Genomic DNA, 25,175 nt, shown 5'->3' with positions numbered 1-25,175 from the left:
ACAACAACAACAAGGGAGGCACGGAGGAGGGACCACTCATGCTTGTTCATTTACATGAAAGGCCACTGACAGTGTTGCTCAGGGACCATTAGAGAACACGGAGAGGGACGCCGGGGCACGGCTCCGCCCCTCCTGCTCTGCCGCAAGCCCACTGTTCACGCTGACATCTCCAGAGGCCCGTCCAGTACACGTGGGCCGGGGGCGCGTGTGTGCGGGCGGGGGTGGGGTGTATGTCAGTGGAATGGCACTGAGGGGATTCTCTGAAGTTAAAGAATCAGAGGCCCCAGAGGTAACTGACTAGGCCCGTAAGAAAACCCTCCATGGCCAGCAAACCAGGTAAGAATAAAGTAACAAATTAAGACAGGCTCATAAGCAGCAAGGAGGAAGGAGAAGGAGACAGGGCAGGCAGTGCAGGAATGAAGGGTCAGGCGGCTCTATGGTGAAGCAGCTCCCAGAAGATGTCTAGACCTGTCATCTATGAAGGTGACAGGCCTAGACATCAACTCTTTGCTTCTCTGGGAAGGAGCAGTTTTTCAATCACACTTGGAGAGGAGAGAGAGCAATGTTTTATGATGCCTATGTAGGGGTAGCTGGTCTGGAAACCTCGACTGTTTTTACTTACAGGCCGGGTAGAGAGGAGATTTCTAAGAAGTCCCAGTGTCTTCATCAGCACATTCAGATCTGAATCTGATAATAACCGGAATAGCTGTTCAGTACTCAAGCTTCGTAAAATATCTGCTTTTATTTTTTGTTCAGCCTGAAATGCCATATTCTGAAAGGGTTAAAGAAATTTCAAGAATCATGTCTACATTTGCTTTATTAAGTTGTATTTTAATAGTAAGTCTGATTATTTTCAAAGTACTAATAGAATCTGCAAAAAATCCTTATGTATAAGTCACATTATTTTTCTGATTCCTGTTAATTACCTATAATTCTGTCAAGGGAAAAATAACTGTCACTTCTACGTATACGACTTTATTAGGAATATGATTACTTCCTGACACTGGCATTTGATGTCTTAAGATTTCTCAAATAAAGACAAAACCCATTATTACTTTTGAGAATATCCTTATAGTTATCAAGCTGCCTTCTGTGTACTCTAATAACAAAATGACTATTTATAACTACATACACTGTGCCATGCATTTTGAGAATGACTTAAGGTTAATGCTTATTATGGATGAAAATAAGTAGTTGGCTTTGTTAACTTCACTGGCATGAAACACCTATTGACCTGTTGCGTTCACAACACTATACTGGGTGTTGATTTGGCTCAGCCACATCACACAGGAGCTCTCCAGGGGGTAGGAGCTGTATCCAAGCAACCCACCAGCAACCCCAGAGGGCCAGTAGCTATTTTCTCTTTTTTTCTCCTTTCTGGACACATTACGGGTTATCTCAGCTTCACCTGAAGTTATAATTGCATGTCTGAAGGAGAAAAATGGCAAATTCCAAATAAGTCATAAATTGACTTTGGGTACAAAAATCTCTTGTAAACTAGAGACTTATTATAATATGTGGTTATTGCCTTCCAGGAACTTATTTTTAATTAAGGAGTTAAGCTGTATGAAAGATCAAGATACTTAATGATGCAAGGTGGCTTGGAAGGGTAAGAAGAGTACTGGGCTGGATGCCAAGAGACCCAGGCCAAAGATGATTCCAAAGTTTTACATTAAGTGGAGAGAGAACACAGCAGCTGGTAATATGGAAACTGATGAGAATAAGATAGTCAATGTGGATTCGAGGAATGGGATGATAAATTCAACTTTCAACACTAAAACTGTATGTTGGGAGCCCTCAAATGTAGTCTCATAGGCTGTTTAAGTGATAGAGCTGGGGAACAGGGGAGCTATGTCTGGCTATGTATATTTAAAAGTGACCTCTTCTATTAGTGGAAGTTGAAACCATGAGAGTGGATGAAGTCCCTGAAACTGAAGTGTAAAGGGAATTGGAAACCAGGAATTGAAACTTTGGGGAATGTACCCCCGAGAAGGTTGTTAAAGGAGGCTACGTAGAAAGTGAGATAGAAAAGAAATTAAGTCCTGGGAAGGAGTTTCAAGAAGGAAAAGTGCTAAATGCTGGTGTAAAGTTAAGGAGAAAAATAAACGCAAATCTACTGGATTCAGTACTTTCTCAGAAGATGATTTTTTTTTCCATCCCAAAGTTCATGTGAAAAGAAAGCAGGTATAGGCTGGAACAGGGAGAAGAGTATCGGCCTGGCACAGGTTCACACCCATTTCCATCACTGATTAGCTCTGAGGCCTTGGACAATCCACTTACCTCCCTACGTGCCAGTGTCCCAGCTGTAAGGTGGATATATACCAGTATAACTTAAAGTAAGAATTAGGGATAAGTATAAAAAAACCTACCTGGTGCCTGGTACATGGTAATTAAATTATAACTACTATAATTATGTTCGTAAAAAAATGTATGTAAGATTTCAATTTCAATGAATTCTACTTTAATAAATCTTAAGGATAAGTGGTTCTTTGGTTTCATAGTTACAAATTTTTAAAATTTATATTATTATGAATCTTTTACTAGAAAACAGTTTAGGAATTATTAAGCATTTATGCACCAATTCTTTTACCATGGACAAGTTATTTAATCACTCTGTGCCTTAGTTTACTCATCTATAAAATATAAATACTCCCTAACTTACTTCACAAAGTTGTTATAAAAAGCAAAGGAGACACATACAAAATAGTCATGGGGATTTAAAGTACAGCACAGACATAGAGTCAATAATATTGTAATAACTATGTAGAGTGCCAGGTGGGTACCTGAAATATCAGGGTGCCATGTGGGATCACTATGTAAAGTATATGATCATCTATCCATTAGTCTATATATCTGAAACTAATACAAAATAATATTAAACTAATTTAAAAAAAAGCAAAGACACAACAGTGCTTTGTAAAGTAGGGAGCTCTATACAGATATCAATATGTTTATGATGAGGAAAATCTGTTTTCCAAAATTAGATAAATCAAGTTTAAACATCTGTTCACTTCTTAATAATAAGTCAGAGAGGAGAGGCACACAGTGGCCAAGCAGCTGGCTTATGTTTGACTTTGGAAGCTGAATATGGAGTCCTCTAGGTCCCTTGATCATTAGAAAACTGGGATAAAATAGCAAGATTAAGAAAAATTCAGATGTTTCAAACAATGCATTCTTTAGTTTTAACTTTGAAAATAGCTCTCTTTGTAAATAATGGCATACATAAAAGAGTGAAACATACCATAAGAGCCCAAATTCCATTCACTCGTAAAGCGGGATTTTCACTTTGGGTTAATCCACAAAGTAGCTCTACAGCTCCTGATTCTAAAATTGGCTGCCATTGGAAAGGGAAAAAACAAAAACAAAAACAAAACACAGCTTTAATTCAGGTCTGTAAACTAAATGTGCATATACCCTGGCACTCTGCTTATGACTTTGTTCCCACTCTTACCCAATTCCAAGCAACTCTCACAGAGTAGGGAGTGAGGTGGCCATAAAAATCACCTTGAGAAGGGCAAGGACAATGATTCTCTCTCAAATCTAAAAATATGAATAATCCCTGTCATTTTCTGTTTTTCTGGTAGTCCTGAAAGACTCAGGAGGGAGCCTAATAGTCTGTACATTCTCCACATACTCCTTATAATTCCAAGATCTAGTTCCGCGCTCTCCTTCTTACTCTCTTCTGAGAACTCATCACTCCTGTTTTGTGTAGGCATGTAAGTCACTAGGTCATCTGTTGTTTACAAGCTGTGACTATGAAGCAATAGGCTGATTTAGAATGAAACTTAACATAACCCACCTTCCTTCCAAATTGTCAATCCTATTCCAAACAGAATTCATCTTTTAGAGTTATTTTCAGGACATCTTCTTAATGATACAAGCAGAACAGTCTTATACTTACAGCCATACCATGTTTTATATCTAAAATAGCATGCTTTAGCCTTATTACTTACTTTACAACACTTAGCTCAAACTGAGTTTTGTTAATTTTATAAAAGTTCAAATGCTAGAGGACTGATTTACCATCACCAACAAATGCTTAAAAGGCCATCCGTTGAGTGGATTCTAGAACATGTCTCAAACAACTGAGACTTACATACTAAGAAACAGACCAGTGCTTTTCACAATGATAATTTCAAAGGACACACATTCTTCTACTTGTACAAATTGTGGGTTGTTTTTTCTTTTAATTTTTATTTTCAACTAAGTTCAAACTTACAAAGTAGCAAAATTAATACTTGGAACTTACATATATTCTTTTCTCAGATTAAACAATTTTTAACATTTTGCCGTATCATTTTGCTTAATTATTATCTCTTTCATTCTATAAACCCGCATTTGCACTTTTCTCTTTTTAAAATGTTTTTATTGTTTATGCTATTACAGTTGTTCTGCTTTTTCTTCTTTCACCCCCTTCTCCCCCAGCCCTTCCTCCACTTCCATAATCAGTTCCCTCACAGTTGTACACGTCCACGGGTCCTTCATATGTGCTCTTTGACTAATCCCTTCACCTTCTTAAGTAAGTCCCCAACTCCCCCACCCTGCCTCTTACAGCTGCCAGTAAATTTGCCTTTTTTATCTTTTCTGAACCATTTGAAAGTAGAGTGCATACATCATGCCCCTTTACGCTTACTACTTCAATGGGAACTTCCTAACAGGAATATTCTCTTAGATAACCATAGAAGAGTTACCAGATTCAGAGAAGTTAACATTAAAACAATACTTTCATTGAATCTATAGTCCATATTCCCATTTAGTCACCTGGCCCAATAATGCTCTTATAGCACTTTCTTACCTTCCAGTTCAAGATTGAGTTTATTATTTATTTATTGAAATATAATTGACATAAAACATTATATTAGTTTCGGGTGTAAAACATTCACTATAAGTACGTACTGCCAAGTGATCATCGCAATAAGTCTAGTTAAGATTCATCATCACATGTACTTAAAATTTTGTCCGTTGTGATAGGAACTTTTAAGATCTCCTCTCTTAGCAACTCTCAAATATACAATACAGTAGTGTTAACTATAACCCAGTTTGTTCTTAATATTTGTATTAAAACCAACTGTATTAATGACTCTATGCCTGAGCTCATGTGCCTTACCTAACTAGCCCCTAACTATTCTGAGGGCAGATCTGAGGCATCACAACAGCTATGCAGAATGATTGATGGTGTCACACTGACTGCAACCAGACTGTCATCAGACCAAGATGCCCACCACCAGGGCAGAGATGAACTGATGGAAGCTCTGGCATCTTCTCTCTTTGTCTCTTTCAGAATAACGATCAGCCTCTCCCCTTTTGTTCCAAGATTACTACTGCTTGTTGAATAGCTGTCTCTGTATCTCTACCCGTTACTAATGCCTTCCTAATTACCAGTCAGCAGTCTGGAAGTGTTACAATGCAGAAAAGAAGTTCAACAAAAGTGGGACTACTAGATGCACAATAAAGGACAGCATCTAAACCTCAGTTCATGACTGGGCAGACCAGAGATACTTCAACATGGAAAAATTAACCCTATAAGGTTTCCTGCTTCCTTTATTAAAGCTGATCATAATTTTCCCTGTAAGAATAATACATGCTCAAATAATTTATAAAATGAATAAAACAAGGGAAAAATATCTCCACATTTAATACTTCCCCAAATAACTATCACTAACACTAAACATTAAAAAGATTATTTTCTGATGATAGCTGTTATCTCAAAATTATTTATAATCCTGGTTTACAAAACTGAGCCTTCACTTATTCTTTAGTATATGTAGTTTGAAAATAGTCTATTATTTTTGTAATTATTTCTTACATTTTCAATTGCAGGCAGTTTAGAGTTACTTGAAACTATAATATTTTAGAAATAATCTGAATATGCCAGGCAGAATAAAAGGGATAACAGAAAATTATAATAAGAGTATTTAAAAATGATTTATTTTGCTACTCCCCCCTCCTCAGAGCATCAGACAATTCAGAAGTAGTTTTTAAAACAAATCTTCAAATTTCAGGGCCAACTACTGTGAAAATTATTTGACTAAGGTTTTGGTGGGACCGGGCACAGTCTAGGAAGAGAAAATCAATACTAACCTCTTTGCTTGGAGAAAATTCAAGAAGAAGATTACATAGCATGGAAGATGCTACGACTAGGATTTCATCTGGTGCATTTTGTAAAACCTAGGGAATTAAAAAAAAGGGGGGAATACTATTAATGGTTTGGAAACATGGAGGTGAGATAAGAATAAATGAGAAAAAAAAGCCCAATTTATCTTTCAACCTGAGTTCTTCTATTAGAGAGTGGGTTAGGAAAGATGCACTTGGTATCGTGTGAGCCTTTACCTAGTGCTATAGTTAATGACCAAGGCCCTCGCATCTATCTTGCTGGAGAAGCTGCAGCTCCACTGCCAGGGTGGGGGTCACTACTTGGCAAAGGGGACAGGCCCAAGTCAGGGAGGGGTGCCCTATGTAAAAAGTTTGAAAACCACGGCACTGCTCTGGGGAAAGTTAGCTCATTCTACTTCAACAAAGTCAGGCCAATTATGAAACCACAAAATTGTCCGAGGGCCCAACGCTTTCTGACATGTCCCCAAAAAGACTTATCTGACCAGGAGCATGGATGGGTCAAGCTGCAGCACAGGCAGGGTAGTGTGGGGAACTGGGCCTGGAGACGGGAATCACTCAGCCTGCCCCCAACCCTTCCTCCCCCGCTTATGAGATGTGTGCACTTGATTACATTTCTTAACTTCTCTGTGCTTTTTTGAGTTGAGGAGCTGAAGAAAAAACACTTCCTTGATAGAAGTATTAGGATAAAATGTGATAGAGGGAACAATCAGGGAAGCATCACGGCACAAAAGCTAAGAACACAGACGGCCTGAGTGCCCATTTCAGCTCCACCGCTCAGTAGGTGTATGAATTCCTTGGCTGGCAAATGGGGATGATAACTGTACCTGCTTCATAAGGTTGATGTGAGAATGAATAAATGGAAAGATTTTAGAATAGTAACTGGCACACAGTACTGGCTATATAAGTAAGGTTTTTAAAAGGTAATTTATTGTCATGGTTTGTGTTGCCATCAGGCACAGTGTCAGGCAAATGGCAGGCATGGTGTAAAGCAAATGCCACAGACTCTCACTGAACTCAGAAGACAACACAGCATGATGACAAACGGTAGTCACTGGTAGCTCTAATCAGAACCTACTCTTTCTATATTCTAAGAGAGAAGGCTTCATAAACAGTGCCACTTATTTGCAATAACCATTCCACCTAAATCCTTTGCATTTGGGATCAGCTCTGGATAAGGCTTATGATCCCCAAAAGAGTCCTAGGAGCTCTAGCTATGTAAATTGAAAATGGAAACACACACACACACACACACACACACACACACACGTATCTGCTTTCTTCAGCTAAATCAAATCTGAAGTTCCCATGTTAAGAATAAGAAAGAAGTACAAAATAGAAACAGTTCTCCTTAGATACTGTGTTTTAACTTTCCTGTGGATTGTTAGCTAGTTGATAAAGAGCAAATCTCATATATTAGGCTAATCTCTGTGTCTGCCACAGCCCCCGTCTAAGACCCTGTTCACCTGCCCCTTGCCTTTCCATGCCCTTCCTGCATCTCCCCGGTGCACCCCACACCCAGCTGCACAGCCGTCCCATTCCGGAAGCCTCTGCGGAGCCCTTCCAGTCAGAAGTCATACCCTCCTCTAAGCAACCACTGCCACTGTTTGTGGCCGCTCTTCGGACCCTTATTACTGTCCACAGTGTTCCAATTCTGTGTATCCACGCCAATCTCCTTTTCTATTAACAAATTTAAGCTTCTGAAGGGATAATCTATATACCTACGGCTTAATTTATCCTGGCCTGTATCAACCAAATGGCAAAGCACAAAAGTGGGTGCTCAATGAATGTTTGCAAAATAAGAGTAATAATCATTTTCCAAAACCACACTACTTAGCATCACTGGTTTAAATAAGTGAATGTGTACCAAGGCTTTAAAAAGTTGCTTTGCTTGATATGATCCACTTTTTAAAATATTTATTGTTTTATAGAGATTAATGTGCTTTTATCAAGTTTTATTTTCAAATTAGATAACACTGAATGATAAACTAAAACAGAAGACAGTCAATGAAATTCTTAAGAGCATTTACTCAGTGAAGGATAAGATACAACATGTGAAATGCAGAAGCTGACACCTTATACTAACCAAACAGAGTTTCACCAAAATATTAACAAAAATAATCACAAATAAAAATTTTAATTAAAATCAAAGCCCTATTGTGCCAGGAGGCTTTCTTAGCAGGTACTAAAAAACAAAACAAAAAAAAAATCAAAAACATAAACAAAATTCTGTTGATTAAATGCAAGGTATATGGTCACTTAAAGAAAAAAGGATGGACCAGAAGCCAAGTTGACCTGTGCTTCTGTAATGTATAAGGAATAGTATGATTAGCAGCAACTTGATGCATACTCTAAGTCTTAGTTCAGATTTAATTGACCTGAACAACTTTTTTTTTCCCTCCTCAAGGAAAGACCTAAGACCAAAAGAGGTTATTCTGGAGTAGAGAAGCAGGAGGCAACAGTTGTATTAAAAAATGCCAAGGGAGTGCCAAAAGACTATGAACAGATTTTATCTGTAAATGGCTGATTCTTCTCCATTTATAACTAAAAATTACAAAGATGACTCTGGATATAAGTCCAAAGTATACAACTAAACACATAGGGAGATCAGATAAGTAACTAAAGTTTTATTTAATAAAAGAAAACCAAGCAGGTACTTCCCTGTCACACATGAGATGCTGACCTCAGAAACACATTCTACAGGTCTAAAGGTGCTTAGAACATCAGGCTTGAGGAAATAACTGTTCAAAATGTTCTACACAAAAGTCACATGTACTTCTAGACCACAGGATGCTGTCAGCTACCTCAGCTCACTAAAGGCTCTGTGGGAATGGGTGTTACTTGCTGACCCTTTCTTTCCTTACCTTCATTAAAGGTTTCCACACGGCGTGATCCTGGAAACTGGTTCGAAGCTGCTGCACAGATCTAGATAAACTGTGCAAACATCTACAAAGAATAATCAAAATTAGCTTCACAAGAAGCTGAAACTTACACTTTTCAAACACACTGCTTGGCATTTCACAATCACTAATACACACTTCAAGTATACCCACAAACATTAATTCAACTACTTCAGAGCTCTTCGTGGGCTTTTTAGACTAACTTCTGTTTAAAATGTTATACACGGAATTCACCTGAGCAGACTTTCGAGTAACACCTGGATTCTATGCTTACTTGGTGAAGGTCCAGGAAGGAAACAGGTTAAACACATGGTAGGGGATTTTTATTCAGACCATTTAAAGCTCATACCTGACAGCAGCTAACCGCACCTTGACACTAGACTCAGACAAGCCAGTCACAATTCGGTCCATCATATTTTCAGTCTCAATGATCTGGAGAAAAAGGTTAATGCTGCATAAATAACAACACAAAGATGACAAACTTCACTGCTTGTAAATGCAAGTAAGATAACACCACTATAAGTTTAATGTTGTTTTGAGCAAGAGTTTTTACCTCTGAAACCACCGTTTTGCGGTGGGGTAGGCTTCTCATCAGAAAGGGTGGGCTACCCCTAAGGCCCTATCAGGCTGAATGACAGGTGCAATGGGCAGATTATGTTTGTTTATTTTTTAAAAAACACTTAAAACAACAATTACATGGCATGAATAATGCAGGGGTATTGCATAAACAGTCTTGAGAAAGAGTGAAACATATCATGGAACTACCATTGGACAGGTTCCTGCCAGGGTGAGATTCTAGGAAAATCATGGTCCACCCACAGCCTTGATGTAATGGAATCTGTGGATTTCTGAAAAAGAGTCAGCCTCTGGCTACTTTCTTACCAAGCAAATGGAAACTAAGTTAAATATTCAGAAGAGCAGTCCTTGCCATTTTCCACTATACCACCAAGCCCTGCTACCTGTGATCACTACAATCATGAAGCTTTTCCAAAAATTTAGAAAGATAGGCTACAACTTTCCTTCATTAAGCAATGTGTAGATACAAAATAAATAGTGTGGTGAAGAAATTAGGTTTAACTTGTGTGGTCCTATGGAAAAACAACATATTATTAAAACGTTAGTGCAAACACAACACGAAGATTAACAAGACTGATTTTTGTTGAGTACAGCTTTGTGCCAGGTGTGTTGTGAGTAAGTATGCTACATTATCTGATTTAACCTTTTCTGTGGGCATGATTATGATTCTTCCCATCAGCATACTAAGAAACAGAGGATTTAGCTACTACACAGCTTGCCTGGAATCACAGAGCTGAGATGGGGACCCAGGCAGCTGACTCCAGAGTCCTTACGCTTAGCCATGCTTGTAACATGGCTCTGGTTAGAGTAATGGTCCTGTGCCCATCAGGTACTTCCCAGAGTGGGCAACACATTAATGGGAGTCATTGCTCCCATGGGAAGATCACCTGGAGAGCTTTAAAAAAAAAATCCCAGGCCAATTAAGTCAGATTCTCTGGATGGGGCACAGGTACCTGAATTTTTTTTTTTTAAAGCTCCTCAGGTGGAGTCCAGGGTGCCACCAAGGTTGAGGGTCACTGACCTAGACTAAAACAAAAGGAGTTGGAAGGCTGACCTCAGAGTTGGAGGGGGTGGGAAACCTCAGGATGTTCAAACCAGAGGAGGAAAGAAAAAAAGAGTTGAAGAATGATGGCGAGAACATCAGCTATTAAATGCAGCGAACCACACTGTAGTTGTAGGGAAATAATAGTAATTTTTATAGAGTGATTTGCAGGTTCCTAAGTGGTTGAAGAAAACATACCATATTGATCTACTTCTCACTCAAGACCAAACTTAACCTCATCCTTACACATGCCCACCCTTTGCCTGTATTGTCCCTTCTAGCCCCTAAACCCCTCCTTTCTGCCTATGTTTTGACCCTCATATAGCTTTCTCCCCGACCTGGATTTCTTGCCCAGATACTCCACTTAGTAGACAAACACCTGCTTTTTCACTGTCCTCCCACCACTCATTCCCATTTCACATTCCAAACTGCTGGATATTACAGTAGAAAATTCACCAAACCCGGCGGCCTGGTCTCTTGGTGTGCGCCCCCCACCTCGGCGGGACCTCGCTCTGCCCCCCCAGCCTCGCACTCCCCTGCGGGGGATTCCCACATTCCCTGGGATGCTTACTTCCTATCTCAAAATCTTCCTACCTCCCTCACGCCCTCAGTCCCTCTGTGTCCACCTCATTTTTGCCACCTCATTTTTGCAAGGGACAGAGCTTTCTGTCTGGGACACAAGTTGCCTCAACTTCCTTCTCTTCTTTCTTCTCAATAAAATGACTCCATACTTTTCTTCTTCATTCTTGTGACACTGAAGTCGGATACTTCAAGTACTTCAAGCTCAAAGCTGCTGCCCCTGACCCAGAAATCGCCTCCCACACCTCTTTCTTGCCTCTTTACTCTGCCCCACCCCACTGGGTCCTTCCCCTTGGCCTGTGCCACCTCTCGCTTTCACCCCTATTTAAAAGACACAAATGCCCCAACTTTAACCTCATTAAGTTACAGTCCTCTCTCCCCCACCCTTCCTTAAATGGATGTGTGTTTCAAGGCTCCATTCATCTCTCACTCCATACATAGGACAATGTTGTGACTTTAACGTCAGCTTGATATAGATAGTTCTCTGAATTTTAATCTGATATTCTGCCCTAGAGTTCTTTTCTGACCTCTAGCTCCATATTTCCAATCGCCTGCTAAACACAGTCTGGATGTCTGATGCTCACTGTGTCCCATGCTGAGTTTACCTTCTCTCCCTAAACCTGCACTTTCCCCACATGTCTGTGTCTCTCTCTCTGGTAAGAGTGTTACCATTCTCCCAGTCACGCAGGTACTAAAACAATGTTAATTCTGATTCCATTGCTTCCTGAATACCCTACCAATCAAGTGAATTTGCACTATACCTTCTATTCATTCCATCACCGTTTTCACTCCAATAAACTAGTTAGGACCTATTACTATTTCTTTGGGGTAACAGTAATCTATTTTCCATGTTATCTAAACTTCTGTGCCACTGCAACTGTCAAAGACTGGTTGGCTGACAGCTTACTTCAGTCAGGCACTAGTCCCTGTTCTTGAAACAGTCAAGGCCAAATCAGGATCTTCTACAGGGAAAGGAAACTAACCCCTGGGGCAAAAGTCTCATACACTGGGTGGCCAGATCCTGAGCCTGAAAGCTCCTTCCTAGTGGCTCCAGAAATTACTTTTACTTAGGAAGGAGAAGTGCTAACTTGGGAGAAACAGTTGCCTGTATCGAGCGTAAGTATATTATCAGAGAATGAACTGGTGGTGGCGGTGGGGACAGGGACACATGGTTACGCTCCCACTGGCGCCATGAGCTTAGGACAATAGGCAAGATTAGAAAAAATCTTCTGGATAATGTTTACTGGCCACATTCAACCAAAGCTATAAATATGCCTAGGGGCAGGGTTGGTGTAGCAATCGTGTAGACATATAAGATGTGCTCTGTATGCTTCAGCAACTCACTCTAGCTCCCTGGGCCTTCAGTAAAATGGAAGGATCCAGCAATGATTATTTTACCTCCAATCATCTGCAATCAGTAGGCAAATAAAAGATGATAGTCTGAGCCAAACTATCATGTTTTTCAGAAATAACATGGGAAGAAAGGTATTAGAAGAGACGAGATAATGCAGGTCCAGTTAAGACAGGGAGTCAAAACCAGGGAGAGGGCAAGGAAGGGCAAGTAGGGAACAGCTCCCGTGCCTGCATATTCATAATTTATTCAGCTAATATCTGAGCACCCACGGGGGGCATGGCATGGTTTCAAAACCTGAAGATGCAGTGGTGAGGGAGAGAGAGTCCGTGCTCCTGCCAGACTTCCAGAACTGGATAAGCATGTGCAGTTACCTGTTTAGTGAGTGCTGTGGCACTTCACGCTGTGTCAGCAAGAGCACTTTAGGAATGACAGGTTCCATGGGACTTACGGAAGAGCGAAAGAAGTATCTAGAAAGGATAAGTAGGAAAAATGTCCATTCTCAAGAATGGGAGTTTTACTAGCTGTTGGTAAAAAGCCCCTAATGGCCTTTTACTAAAGACTATTCCAGCTCAGGCCAGGGGAGAGTGGAGAGCTATGTCAGAAGCCACTCACAGTAACATAAGAGCAGAGCTTTGCGCTTTCAAATGTTCTGAGGGTGTGCAGGTTGATCCTTTGGGGATGAAGTACAGCTGGAAGGTGACTGGTAACCCTTTCCTGAATTAGGCTCTAAAACAGTACAATTATCTGGAGGCATGTTTCCTTCAGGTACTAGGTAACCCTTTTTAGGTCATAGTCTATCAAAATGCCTAGAGCAGGAGGCCTGGATTTGTAACCGAACTTGTTGTGGAGGGACTCCAGTAACCCTGCTAGGGTTCCAGAAAGCACACTACTTGAGTGTCTGATCCACTTCCCCATCGAAATACCAGTGTAGGAAAAAAAGAATAAATATATGGAAAAACCAGAATGTGAACCTAAGGCTCCAACTCCAAAAGGTCTCCTGAGAGGCCATGTGAATGAGCAACAAGACCTAACAGTGGTTTTATGTGCTTGAGGACATTGAGACCATCTAAGCAGGGATAAAAGGAGCACTGTGAAGTGTATACACTGACCAAAATGAGGGTAAAAATGTGATTACCAGACAGGGACAAGTTTGGAATTGAATCCAGAGGCAAGTTTTTCAGGCCGGCGGGGAAGAAGTTGGCAATGGCTACTGCTCCCACTGCCTTCTGACTCACACGAAGGTCTAATAGAGCACCACCGAGCTTTTCAGATCTGGTACTGGGAAATCAAGAGCAATATAACATGGTCTCCATGGTGCCTTTCAATGACCACAGTACTGTGCTACACAGCCTTGATGAGGATAGGAAGCCAAGTCCTAGTGCCTGCCAAGGATCTTAGGTGCTTCTAGAATGTAAGAGCAATGCCAAATGGAGCCAAAAGTTGTTCTGCCTCATTCATGGTTCTTGTTGGAGACTTCTCAGCCACACCTCAACATATATGCCTGTGGTACAGCTTTTTGGATCTGCTTTTAGAGAGAGAGAGACCGACCAAGACCCTCTGTCACACAGACAGTGACAGACTGAACCCTCAGGGTAGGGAGGCCATCTCTTTCTCTGCTTTTCTGGGGAGGGACCTGGGATATAAATTTAACTACAGAATTAAATCACATTAAAAACAAAAGCTACATCCTAAACTGAGCAAGTTTTAGGATAAGGGACCAGATGTTCGTACCTGTCTGCTGGTGTCTTTAGCCTTCATGACTATATGCTATTGCTAAACTTTTTGTCTCTGACATTGCAGCTTGTGCAGGGGTAGAGGAGGATCTACTGGGACAGAATCAAAGACCCCTGTCATTGGGACAGGAGATCCCTATGGTCTGTGGGAGAGAAGTGAAGTCAGCCTACAGGGTAATGGAGAAAAGGCAAAACTTAAGATAATCCTAAGGCAGAGAGATTCACTGCATAAATGAGAATATTAACACGATGGCTTTAGTTTATAAGAGAATTCCCCAACCCTCCATGAGCTCTAGTGGACCCACAACTTAGTTGTAACCAAATCAGGCACCAGCTTTTCCTCAGAGCATATGAAGATTTAAGAGAGAAATGAGGCTTTGAAAAAATGAACATAACTATTCTTCCAGCATGACCTACGATAAAGTATTTTCCAGGTACTAGAAACTTCAGCTTGGACTTCGAACCTTGATCAAACCAAGTCAGGCAGAGGATATGAAAACTCAAACCAGATTCTTAGTGGTGCCACCAAACTTCTCAGAAAATTCAAAGTGGGCAGGCATGGAGGCAAGGGAACCGGTTGGCAAAGCTGGCATTCTTTTGGCATCAATTACTTATGGTAATATACACAATGGCCGAGCAAATACAATTTAATTCCAAATGGGTTTTTGTGAAAGGTGCTCAGAAACAGGATGACAATTAGGTACAGGATAACAACTCAGAACTGGCCAGAAATAATGAAGACTTAGAATCAAACTGTGTACATGAGAAGATGCAGCCATGTAAGATCTAAGAGAATGAGGTATCAAATACAGAAAGTCTAGTTAAAGCAACATGGACCAAGAAGCCAAGAAGGAGGCAGCCCCAGGAGGTCAGGAAGACAGACTAGGTCTGGCAAGAAAAAAGGGTCTACAATAGAGACTGAACCTGTAGCGGGTGGGTAGCAATGCTTCAGTCTCATCAGTGCCACAGTAGACGAGTCCCAGCGCACACTGAGCCCTCCCTATGAGGGCCCACTTATTTAAGGTCCAGCCCCTCATCTTAACTTTTCTAAAGGAAATGAACCCTATGAACACAGTTCTGATGTCAAAGTAGTCAAGAGGCATGTTTTGGAATTACAGGAGAGCTGAGGAGGAAGAGAAGTAATGAGGTAACATGATAGACAAGGGTGAGATAAGCATGTACGACCAACTTATCTGGTGGACTGAGAAGAATCAGTAGAGGCCTGGGAAGGATCTATTCCTAAAAACGGAAAACCAAACTTTTCCTAGGGTTCAGGAAGCGACCATAGTGATTCTGCCACAGAACACTTAACTAAAGGACATGATGCTGTGCATATCACGGAAATCCTTGAGCACCTAATATTTATAATTCCTGGGTATAATCTATGCCATTTCCCTTTTACTAAAATGGAGCAAAACAAACAACAACAAAACCTCAATAGCACACGGCCTTCACACATCAAAGCGGCTGCAGAGCTTGCTCTTAAACAGGTTCAACTGAGAAACCAATTCTCTTTCCGCATTCTTTTGCACGGCAGCAGACACGACTATCTGAAAGAACTAAACACACTTATGGCTGTTAATCTGGCTGAATAATGTTAAAAGTCTGAAGGGGTCTTAGAGATAAACTCATCCAACTTCTTTAGTTATTCAATGAGGTCTCTGAAGTTCAGAATGAAGTTACCGGTCCAGGTTCTCTTACACACACTGGGGCAGAGCCGGGGCTCCACTGGATTTTCTTACTTCCAGTGCAAGGTCCCTTCCGCTCACTATGCTGTATGAATGAGATTTTTGCTTAGTTGTAATAACTAAATTGAGATATGACTTTTAAAACTGGGAAAGAAGAGAAGAACTTAAAAATCCCAGGCCAGTGAAGATTGGCTACCATAAAAAGTCCAGAGAGGTCACCACTAATAAACGGAACTGACAAGAAAAAAAAAATACTTATCACAGGACCTCCAAGAGAGAAAGTGACAAAACAATAATTCGGCCTGGGTATGGGGACAAATGCCAAGAGTCTGAGAGGATGCACGCTAATGAAGAGAAGATAAGCCAAGAAAACACTGTGAAGAAACGAAGAGGGTGAGTTCCACTGACTTCTCAATTGAAATCCCTGATGATGTCCATTCTAGAATCAGGATCTACCTTCAACAGATACTACTAAGTAGGACTAACATTCTACTATTCTCAGGCCACAAACTGCATATGTTCTAGATGAGAACTGCAGGCTTTCCCAGCCACAGCTTCCTCTATCTTTGCCAATACTCCAATGTAAGGGTTTTTCTGGACATTTTCCTTATTTATTTATTTATTTATTTATTTTTAATAAAGGATAGTTTTCGCAAAAGATTCTTTTTTTCCTAAAAGGTACACAGCTTCTCTTGAAACAGATCCCTGGCTGACAGGTTATATTCTGGAGTTTAAGCAAACGTTTTACGAAGTATTCCTCCTCTTTCTCACTCTTCCATTGCTATCTATGTCCTCGTTCATACCAAATTTCTCTAACTCCACAACCCTGGGAGGCAGGAAGTAGAAGAAATAGTGTAACTCTTCTTAGCCAAGGAACGAAAAGACAAACCTCCTAAGAGGTGATCTGGAGGGCCTCCTTTGGCCCTTTCTCTCGAAGGCACCAAACTAAGCCAACATGCAGCCTCGTCTGGGCCTGACGGGGCCTGGGAGCAGTGGGGCTTCCCGTGCTACTTTCCGTTCGAGTGGAGAACAAAGAGGGGAGGGGTTCCGATGGTGGACAAAGAAGACGGGATTCTCATGGTGGGGCCATTCTTAAATTTCTATATTTTTCTTGTTTGTAAGCCTTGTTAGGTGGTATTTTGTAATTTTTACATTAAAGCTTGTTCATCTTAATAAGCTGGGAAACTTTCATTTAATGTTAACTGTGCAGAAGTAACACTCCATGTTCTAAACTTCTCTACGTTTTGGGGAAAAAAAGCAGGCGCTCTCTCTTGGCCTGACTTATCCTTCCCCTAGAACGAAAAATATGAATGCACTGTGTCAGAAATACTTATAATGTTTAAAAATAAAACACTTCCTCTATAAAAAAGATGTCTCTACATACAAAAGTTTAATTTTTAAAGTTCAATCATTAATGTAATGGCATAACAGAACCTAAACAGTCACTAAATCATACTTTCATTTTAGCACAGAAATAAAAACATTATAAATTACTACTCAAACAGGAGGACTAGAAACTTCCCCTCCGTCTCTTACTATTCTCCAGGGATCTGAATACTGTGCAACACAGTGGTCCTGCTCAGCCCCTATTCCTCTACCTTACAAGTTGGCTGGTTGAATTTTAACCTCCAGACATACACAAGTTACTCAATAAATACAAGCTACTGTGTGCCAGATACTGCTACTATGGAGCTTAACTTCTCATTACGAATGTTATATAGTCTGACAAGAAAAGGATGATTATTAAAAGAATTTCCAAGGATTTAAAAATGTTACCCCTTGTTTAAATCTATTCCATATGGAAGGTGTCTACAAAATAAAATGCTAAAATAACACCTCTATAACATCATTTACTCTGGAAGCCTCCTTCCTTTCTAAAATATTAATTTATAATGCAATCACATTTACACAGGTCCCTTAGAAAAATATTTTCAACTGATGCAGAAGTAACACAGGTTCTATAGTCAAAACTTCTGAAACAACTGATTTTCATATTTTGGAAGAAGAAAGTAAGAATGCTTTCAAATAAACTTATCTATAAAAGGAGATGGACTCTTCCAGACTCATTCATATAGGCTATTTTAATTCTAGTCATATCTTAACCCTATCTAGATGTATCAATCAAGGCAAACTGGTTTTTAGTGTAGACAGTACTCTTTATACACACACACGAGGCCCTGGAATTACTATCTAGCAATTTAGTGTCTCCTCTCCTTAGCTACTTTAAATTGTAAGCTCCTACAACGTACACACCAGTTTTCTGCTTCATTCCTGGGCACACAGGAGAAGGTACATCATAAATGCCAGATGAATAAACAGATGTACTTAAAGCATCCCGTTATCCATTTTGTACCAAAAAGTATGTGAGATAAATGATATATTTTTCTGAATCTAGTGTTTTGTAACCAGATGACAAAATAACCAACCTGTACTTCATACTTTAAAAAAAAACCCCCAGGAATTGTAATAGAATGTTTTATGCAACTACAACATCACAATTAGTGTAATACTGAATCTTATGTCTTCATTCAATGAAACTCTGAAATCAATATTCACCACTTGATTTTATAAATACCTCTGTTATGTATCTAGCATTACCACTCCCCAGGTTTGCTTCTTTCAGTATGCAGAAGGCCAAGGGTCTCAATACTGTGGGCAAGTGGCAAAACCTGGTCCTGTCACAATTAACTCTTTAAAAATACTTACCATCATGAACGAATGTTGCAGAGCTCATTTAGAATTCCTTGGTAGATTAGCTTTAAGATGATAACTAACAATTTTACCACAGAGTAAGTCAATGGATTCTGAATTCTGAATGAATTTGCTGTTATTCAGTAACACAGCCAAGTTTTGAAGGGTGCTACTTCTGTGGTACCGTCGAAAACCTTCAAAATGTTCAAGGTGTTTGTTTCAACTTGCAGGCTAAGGCTCAGAAATAATTCCTTGCATCTGTCTGATTTCATGGCAGAGGCAAATGCAAAATTTTGACACTGTGCCTTTTAAATGACCATTTAGAATTACTGAACTTTGCAAAATATTTAAAAATATAAATTCATGGTATAACTGTACTGTTACCCAAAAGACTAATAATAAAATCAAGGGATAACAATGATAAAAATGTTCAAAATGAAATGCTTAGCAAGTTTCTGAGATGGGAGAAAGATATTTTTAAAAACTGAACTAAATTTTAAAATATACTTTAAAATCTTATAACTAAAAATATACAGAATTTACATTTGTTCAAAATTTGTACATATTTAAGAGAGTTTCATATGAAGACTGACTCTTTGAAGAAATAACATCTATGGCAACCAAAAGTTAGATAATCAATACTTAATAACCAAAATTAGAATTTGGCTTCCATACTTTCCTAACACAGCTATTACTTATGAATTCAACCAATTATTGATTTATAGTGTATATTCTACGTAACTTCTAAAAAAAAAAAAACGCCCAAATTTTATTTGGTACTGTGAAGGGCACGCTATGAGCAAACAAAAAGTTTTGAAAATAAGAATTTTAAATACAGTCTAAATTATAAGAGTAAGAAGACATCTTGTCATTAATAAGAGAGAAGCTAAAGAAAGAGCCTTTGAGCCTTTCTGAAGTAGAAATATTCTTTTTACTATAAGGAATAAATAACTAACAGAACTGGAAATTTACAGCATAAAGTCACTGTCTTCATTGCAAACCATTTTTATGTCTCAACATTGTTCAGCTTTTCTAACAGACTTTAAAATATATATTTATTTTTAATCTTCCAATGAACTAATTTAAGGTATTCTAATAAATGCTTCCATTTATTGAGCACTTACACCCACCATGATAAATATTTTAAATACATTCTATTGTCATCCTCACAATGACCCTGCAGATGTAATTTCTTTGCTAGGAAAAAGAAGGTAGAAGACAAATTCTCATTCTTGTTTTTTTTTTTTTTTCCTTTTATTTGTCTCTGCCTATACTTATTTTAAAAGTTGTTTATTTTAAAAGGAAAAAATATTCATCCTTGGCGACTTTCTTGACATGTCATATAAAACCAGTGTGATTGGATTATCCCTGGTAAGGAACAAAAACTTAAATTTTCATGGTTTCAATTCTTAAAAATATAAAAGGCAGTTAGGAAACATTAAAAATGAAGAAAATATTGATTTCCAAACTGATTCAAGGATAGCCCCACTGAAATCACCATGTCCATTTTAATTGTTTACAAACAGTTCCTTAGGCCTCTGGCAAATTCTTCCTGGTCCTTCCTTACTCTTCTTGGGCTTACAGGTTTTACTATAAATGCTGAGCTTTAAGGCTGTGTCTTCCTGCTCTTCATCTCCCCGCACTGCTTTTTCTCCTCCCTCCACCTAGCAGGTAATGTTTAAACAATGTAAGCAGTTCAATCAATCTATGTTGAATTGAATTAAATTACTGACCTTAAAATCTGATATGCATTAAGTGGGAAGATAATTATTTTATACTGGTGTATATTACAGAATAGGTTGATTCCTGAGTCAGGCTAATTTCTATAAACCAAATCATATTTTTATCCCTAGGAAAAAAATGGGTCAAGATTCACACTTGTGAATATACATTATTTTAAAATCACACATTTAGAAAGAAAAAAACTAAGAAATAATAGTAAAAATTATTTCAAAATTAAACAAGTCCCAAACCATAAAACACATTCTCTTTTATCTATATCGGAGTGAGTAGAAGACACATCTTTTGGATTGTCTGCCTCTTGAAAAATGAGACTTTCCTGCATTTTTGTAATGTTAAGTATAGTGAAACTCCTTGCCTATATGATCAGTTTTATTTCCCCTATTTTAAATTTTCTCTCTTTACATACCCATAGAACTGCTAGTAAAATGATAACAGTTCTTAATGTAAGGAGGCCCATCATAATTTGATTAAGGGTGTTTAATAATGTAATTTTGCAATATGATTCATTCACCTATTTGTCCATTCATTCATTCATTCTTCAAATACTTATTAAGTGCTGACTATGCACCTGGCAGTGTTGTAGATGCTGGGAATACAGTGACAAACGAAACATAAAAAAATCCCTGCCCTCATGGAGCTTACATTGTAGTTTCTCAAAGGGATCTCCAACTAAAATATAAGTACTCGAAATCTCAGGAAAGCTTTCTGAAAGGCTCCATTAGTCAGACACTTCAAAGGAGCAAAGGCTGTACTAAGTACTACATTTAAGATACGTAATCTATTTTATTTTTATCAAAAATAAAAATAGCATCCTGTTAGGTTTATTAACTTCCTTGAATTTTAATTTATATTTACTATTTCTAATGTTCCTCAATTTACACTTTCTAACTAATAAATTCCAGTAGTTTCTTAAAGAGAGTAAAGAGAGACAAGCCTTTAAAATTTCCAGCCTATTTTATGATCGACAGGTACCAACCAAGTGATGCTCTTCATAAGAGCAATTTTTGTTGTAAGAGAATCCGCTTCACAATTACAGGACTTTTGCCACTGCTGCCTCGGCACAGCTTAACCACTGACTGGGGTTTTAACTGGAAATGCCTGTACTTGAAATAATTTGTTAGGTATCTTAATGTCTTTTCTATTGTCCCATTAACTGAACTTATGCTCCCTAGTCAGCATCAATATGTGGTAAAGGCTATTATTAAAAACTAGACTTTCCCCATGGCAGAGGTCACAGTGGATTTTTATCTTGTAGTGCTGTCAGTTTAGTTACCACTAAAGTGCTCTGGATCCTTCTTCCACTGAGCTCCCCATTCCTGCCTCTGCCCTTGCTTACCTTAACCAAAATTCTTCCATTATTCTAAGCTGAATATGGCCAGGCCACATCTATGGTCAAGCTCAGTAGTCCATCTTTTCTTGGGCTTCTCCCTCTTCACGTCACAGCCAACGGTAATGTTTTCTAGTCTCACCTGCAGAACTCTTCACCCTCCTTCACTCCCTGACAGGACGCCACAGAAGTCAGGAAATTTGTAACTATGCCACAGAGTGATAAAGGATGCAAAGCTAGAAATCAGAATACCAACTTTGCTCTGCACAGGATACAGAGAGATTCAGGCATACTGAAGGGAATGTCACTGTGTGTGTGATTTCTGCGTTTTCATTTCTTATGTTTATTCAACAAATATTTACTGGGTGCTTATTAGGTTCCAAGAATTATTATATACTTGATCCTTTAATGGGAATGCACTAACACGGCTCCAGAGCAGGATTGTTATCTCTGACCTGTAGAGTCTATCTCAGTCTTCAGCTTAATTTGTCTGGCCCAGAGAGGAGGTGTTAAGAAATGAAATCACAGCAGGCCTTCAGAAGTCTTTAAAAGCAGTAAGATAGACACATAATTCTATGAATTCTTGTGTATAGTTCTCATTGTCTCTGCCTCTTAGCTTTACTTTTTTCTTCTTCATTCTGCCTGATTTCCTGAACTGACCATAACAGGGCAATGGAATATATGTTACTTCCTCTGTTTACTGAATTATAGTCCCGTTTTCAGTTTAAAAGGCATATAGACTGAACATTTCATATTTTTATCCTGCAACAAAGTGTTTTTGTAGGTTTTGTGTTTTTTTGTGGGTGGGGAGTAGTGGATAGGTCTACAGTCCTTGAAATTTCTTTCAGAGATTCTCCATTCATTAACTCAGTAAACTGAAATTCTATCTTGACAAGCATAAATATTGTATTAAAAGATAAAACAATAATATACATTGTACTTCAAGAAAATAAATATAATTAAAGTTAATAAGGCATAAGTGTCAAAGGTAAATAGAGGTAAATAAAAAAAATCTATCCAAATAATGATGTCAACAAAAAATGGAACAGAAATAAAGGCATTCAAAGGGAAAGAGTTATCATCATTTTTTACGCATTGAAAATAAGGATTCTCCACTCCTAAGAACCACTTTCATGTAGATTTTATCGCAAAATTATTTATATTTTCCATTTTACAATATCTCTCTTCAGTAGTTGCTATGAACTAAATTATTCAAACACTTAATTTTCCAGAAAAATATCTTCCTAAAACATCTATATAATCCCCATTATATAAAAATATCACAATATCTTTTCTTCATCACACAAAAAACTATAATAATTATAACTTATTCTTTATTTGTCATCTTTCTACAGAAATTATCAGGATTTAGACTTACCAGGAAATTATACACATTATAAATACAACTTTTGATAGACTACTGATCATCAGGCTATTATATTGTAAGTAGTTCTAGAACATGATATCACAAATTAAGTCATTAATTCCAAAACAATAGTTTATTAACAAAAAAGTACAAAGAAGTACAATGGACATCCTATTTCCCCCCATTATGGTCCATCTAACTGTCTCCCTTTCAGTCCATGGCATGACCTTCTTGAGCTAAAAAGAATGGGTAAAACACTTCTCCTCTTTCTAACGAGCCCTAATAACCATCCAAAAAACAAATCATTATGTATATGTTACACAGTCCATGTCAATTTTTTAAAAATGTTTTATCTATATGAGTTGCCATAAAAGCCTGTTCCTTTGCAATACACCATGTACCTAAACTGAATGAAACATATCAGAATCAACATCCAAAAATCATGTTTGTCAGACACAGGGAATACCATTATCACTAGTATGTTTGCCTTTAAGTAACAGTTTACAAATGAAAGCTTAAAGGTGTCAAGAAAGATTTTCATAGATATTTACTAAAAAACAATTCAAGTCAAAAACATCTTGTTAACTGAACTAAACTGAGGTACATGGAAAACATTCAGCTTGATTTTTTGCACTGATTTTAAATCAAAGCTATTCACATATCTAATCTTACTGCTTATTTCAATTTTCTTCAAGAATGGCTCCTTTTCAATTTATTTCATTAAACCTATGGTTATTCCATACTTCTCTCTCTACAAGTCTGAGAACTTCTCTGAATCATGGTAAATTCCCAGTACTTTGTGATTTCTCTCACAAATATCAATACAGATGGAAAGATTTAGTAAATGCCATGTTTGGAAAATAACACCCAATTTACTCTTTCTTCTATGGCTCATCAAGACAGAACATGTGAGAGTACTTTACTGGTGTTCCTAAAAAACTTGTGTAAAATTTATTAGATTGTATATATTTTTTGAGTGGTAGCTCCAGTCTTTTGGTTTGAGGAGGGAGTCAAGTCAGAGCTTACCACTATACTTTATTTTCTGCTTAAAACTATTCTCATCAAGAACAAGAGTTCAGTGTTGGACTAGGCTATAATAACATAAGGTGCTATAACAGTGATACATTTTTTGGGGGACCTATAAATTCACATGACCACTCACTAAACATAAAATCATCATTCCACAAAGATTTTATTCACATCAAACTTGCACAGTAGCAAAAAAATCAAAACATAACTAAGCCACATATCAAAGAACAATATACAATAGATTTAAATTTCTTAATGGCATTGGAAAGTATTTCCATAAATAACATTTACAATTCTAGTGTTAGGTCTTTCAAGGTGTCTGAAGCTTCACAGTGCTAGAATTGATTTTTATCAGAACACATGCAAAAAATGTGCAACACAATAATCCATATTAATGACACAAAAAAGCACACCAGTTATTTGTCATTCCAGCACGGCCATGCCACTCTATGTTCTAAAAACAAACAAACAAACAACCCCCCAAATCCGGGTCCCATTCATTCTTCAATTATGCCTTTAGTCACTCTGCTTTATTATATTCAAACAGTCACTGTTAGTGCTCTTCACCACGACTTTCAGGTTGACGTCACTCCCTGCCTGCTGGCTGTCAGGACTGGGGGACGCCCCTCTCCCAGACTCACCTTCTTCCGGATGTCTTCATCATTTGCTCCGAGAGAGGCATAGAGCTTGAATGCAGCCTGGCGGAGTTCATGAGCATGTTTTAAGTCATGATCAAGCTATGGGAGGGGAGAAAAAGATATGTTCCAAATCAGCCCACAAATAAATTCTCAATAAAACCAATCAAGTAGAGTTGAAGGAAATAATGTTTAACAACTGTTAACATACTAGTGTTCTCACTGAATTCTTGATTATTTTTGGGTTCTGCTCACATGATCGAGACCTAGTTATGTTTGTGTCAGAACGATCTGGAATACACGCTGTCTGCTTCTGTCTAAAAGTGAATGCCACAATATTTGACATTAGCATATACAAAACTTTTCTGAACCTCTGAGCCCTAAAAATCCAGTGATCCTTG

General features: G+C 38.4%; 2 protein-coding genes across 2 annotated transcripts in view; one reads left to right on the top strand and one right to left on the bottom strand.

Moving 5' to 3' along the window:
• The window catches only part of ARMC8 (armadillo repeat containing 8), a 99,080-nt gene that overhangs the window by 20,490 nt on the left and 53,415 nt on the right, over positions 1 to 25,175 (bottom strand). Inside the window, exons 12-17 of the mRNA XM_054595123.1 lie at positions 24,781 to 24,876; positions 9,361 to 9,443; positions 8,976 to 9,057; positions 6,082 to 6,168; positions 3,242 to 3,334; positions 623 to 772 (exon numbers count right to left, since the gene is read on the bottom strand). Of these exons, the coding sequence (XP_054451098.1) occupies positions 623 to 772; positions 3,242 to 3,334; positions 6,082 to 6,168; positions 8,976 to 9,057; positions 9,361 to 9,443; positions 24,781 to 24,876 (591 nt within the window). The remainder of the gene's footprint in view (positions 1 to 622; positions 773 to 3,241; positions 3,335 to 6,081; positions 6,169 to 8,975; positions 9,058 to 9,360; positions 9,444 to 24,780; positions 24,877 to 25,175) is intronic.
• The window catches only part of NME9 (NME/NM23 family member 9), an 80,041-nt gene that overhangs the window by 40,658 nt on the left and 14,208 nt on the right, over positions 1 to 25,175 (top strand). The gene's annotated exons all lie outside the window — the stretch shown is intronic.

This window comes from Pteronotus mesoamericanus, unplaced genomic scaffold (assembly GCF_021234165.1).
Source record: "Pteronotus mesoamericanus isolate MK-2021 breed Mesoamerican mustached bat unplaced genomic scaffold, CSHL_Meso_final scaffold_54, whole genome shotgun sequence".
NCBI lineage: Eukaryota > Metazoa > Chordata > Mammalia > Chiroptera > Mormoopidae > Pteronotus > Pteronotus mesoamericanus.
Note: the sequence above shows the minus strand (reverse complement) of the source record. Positions and strands in the feature narration are given on the sequence as shown.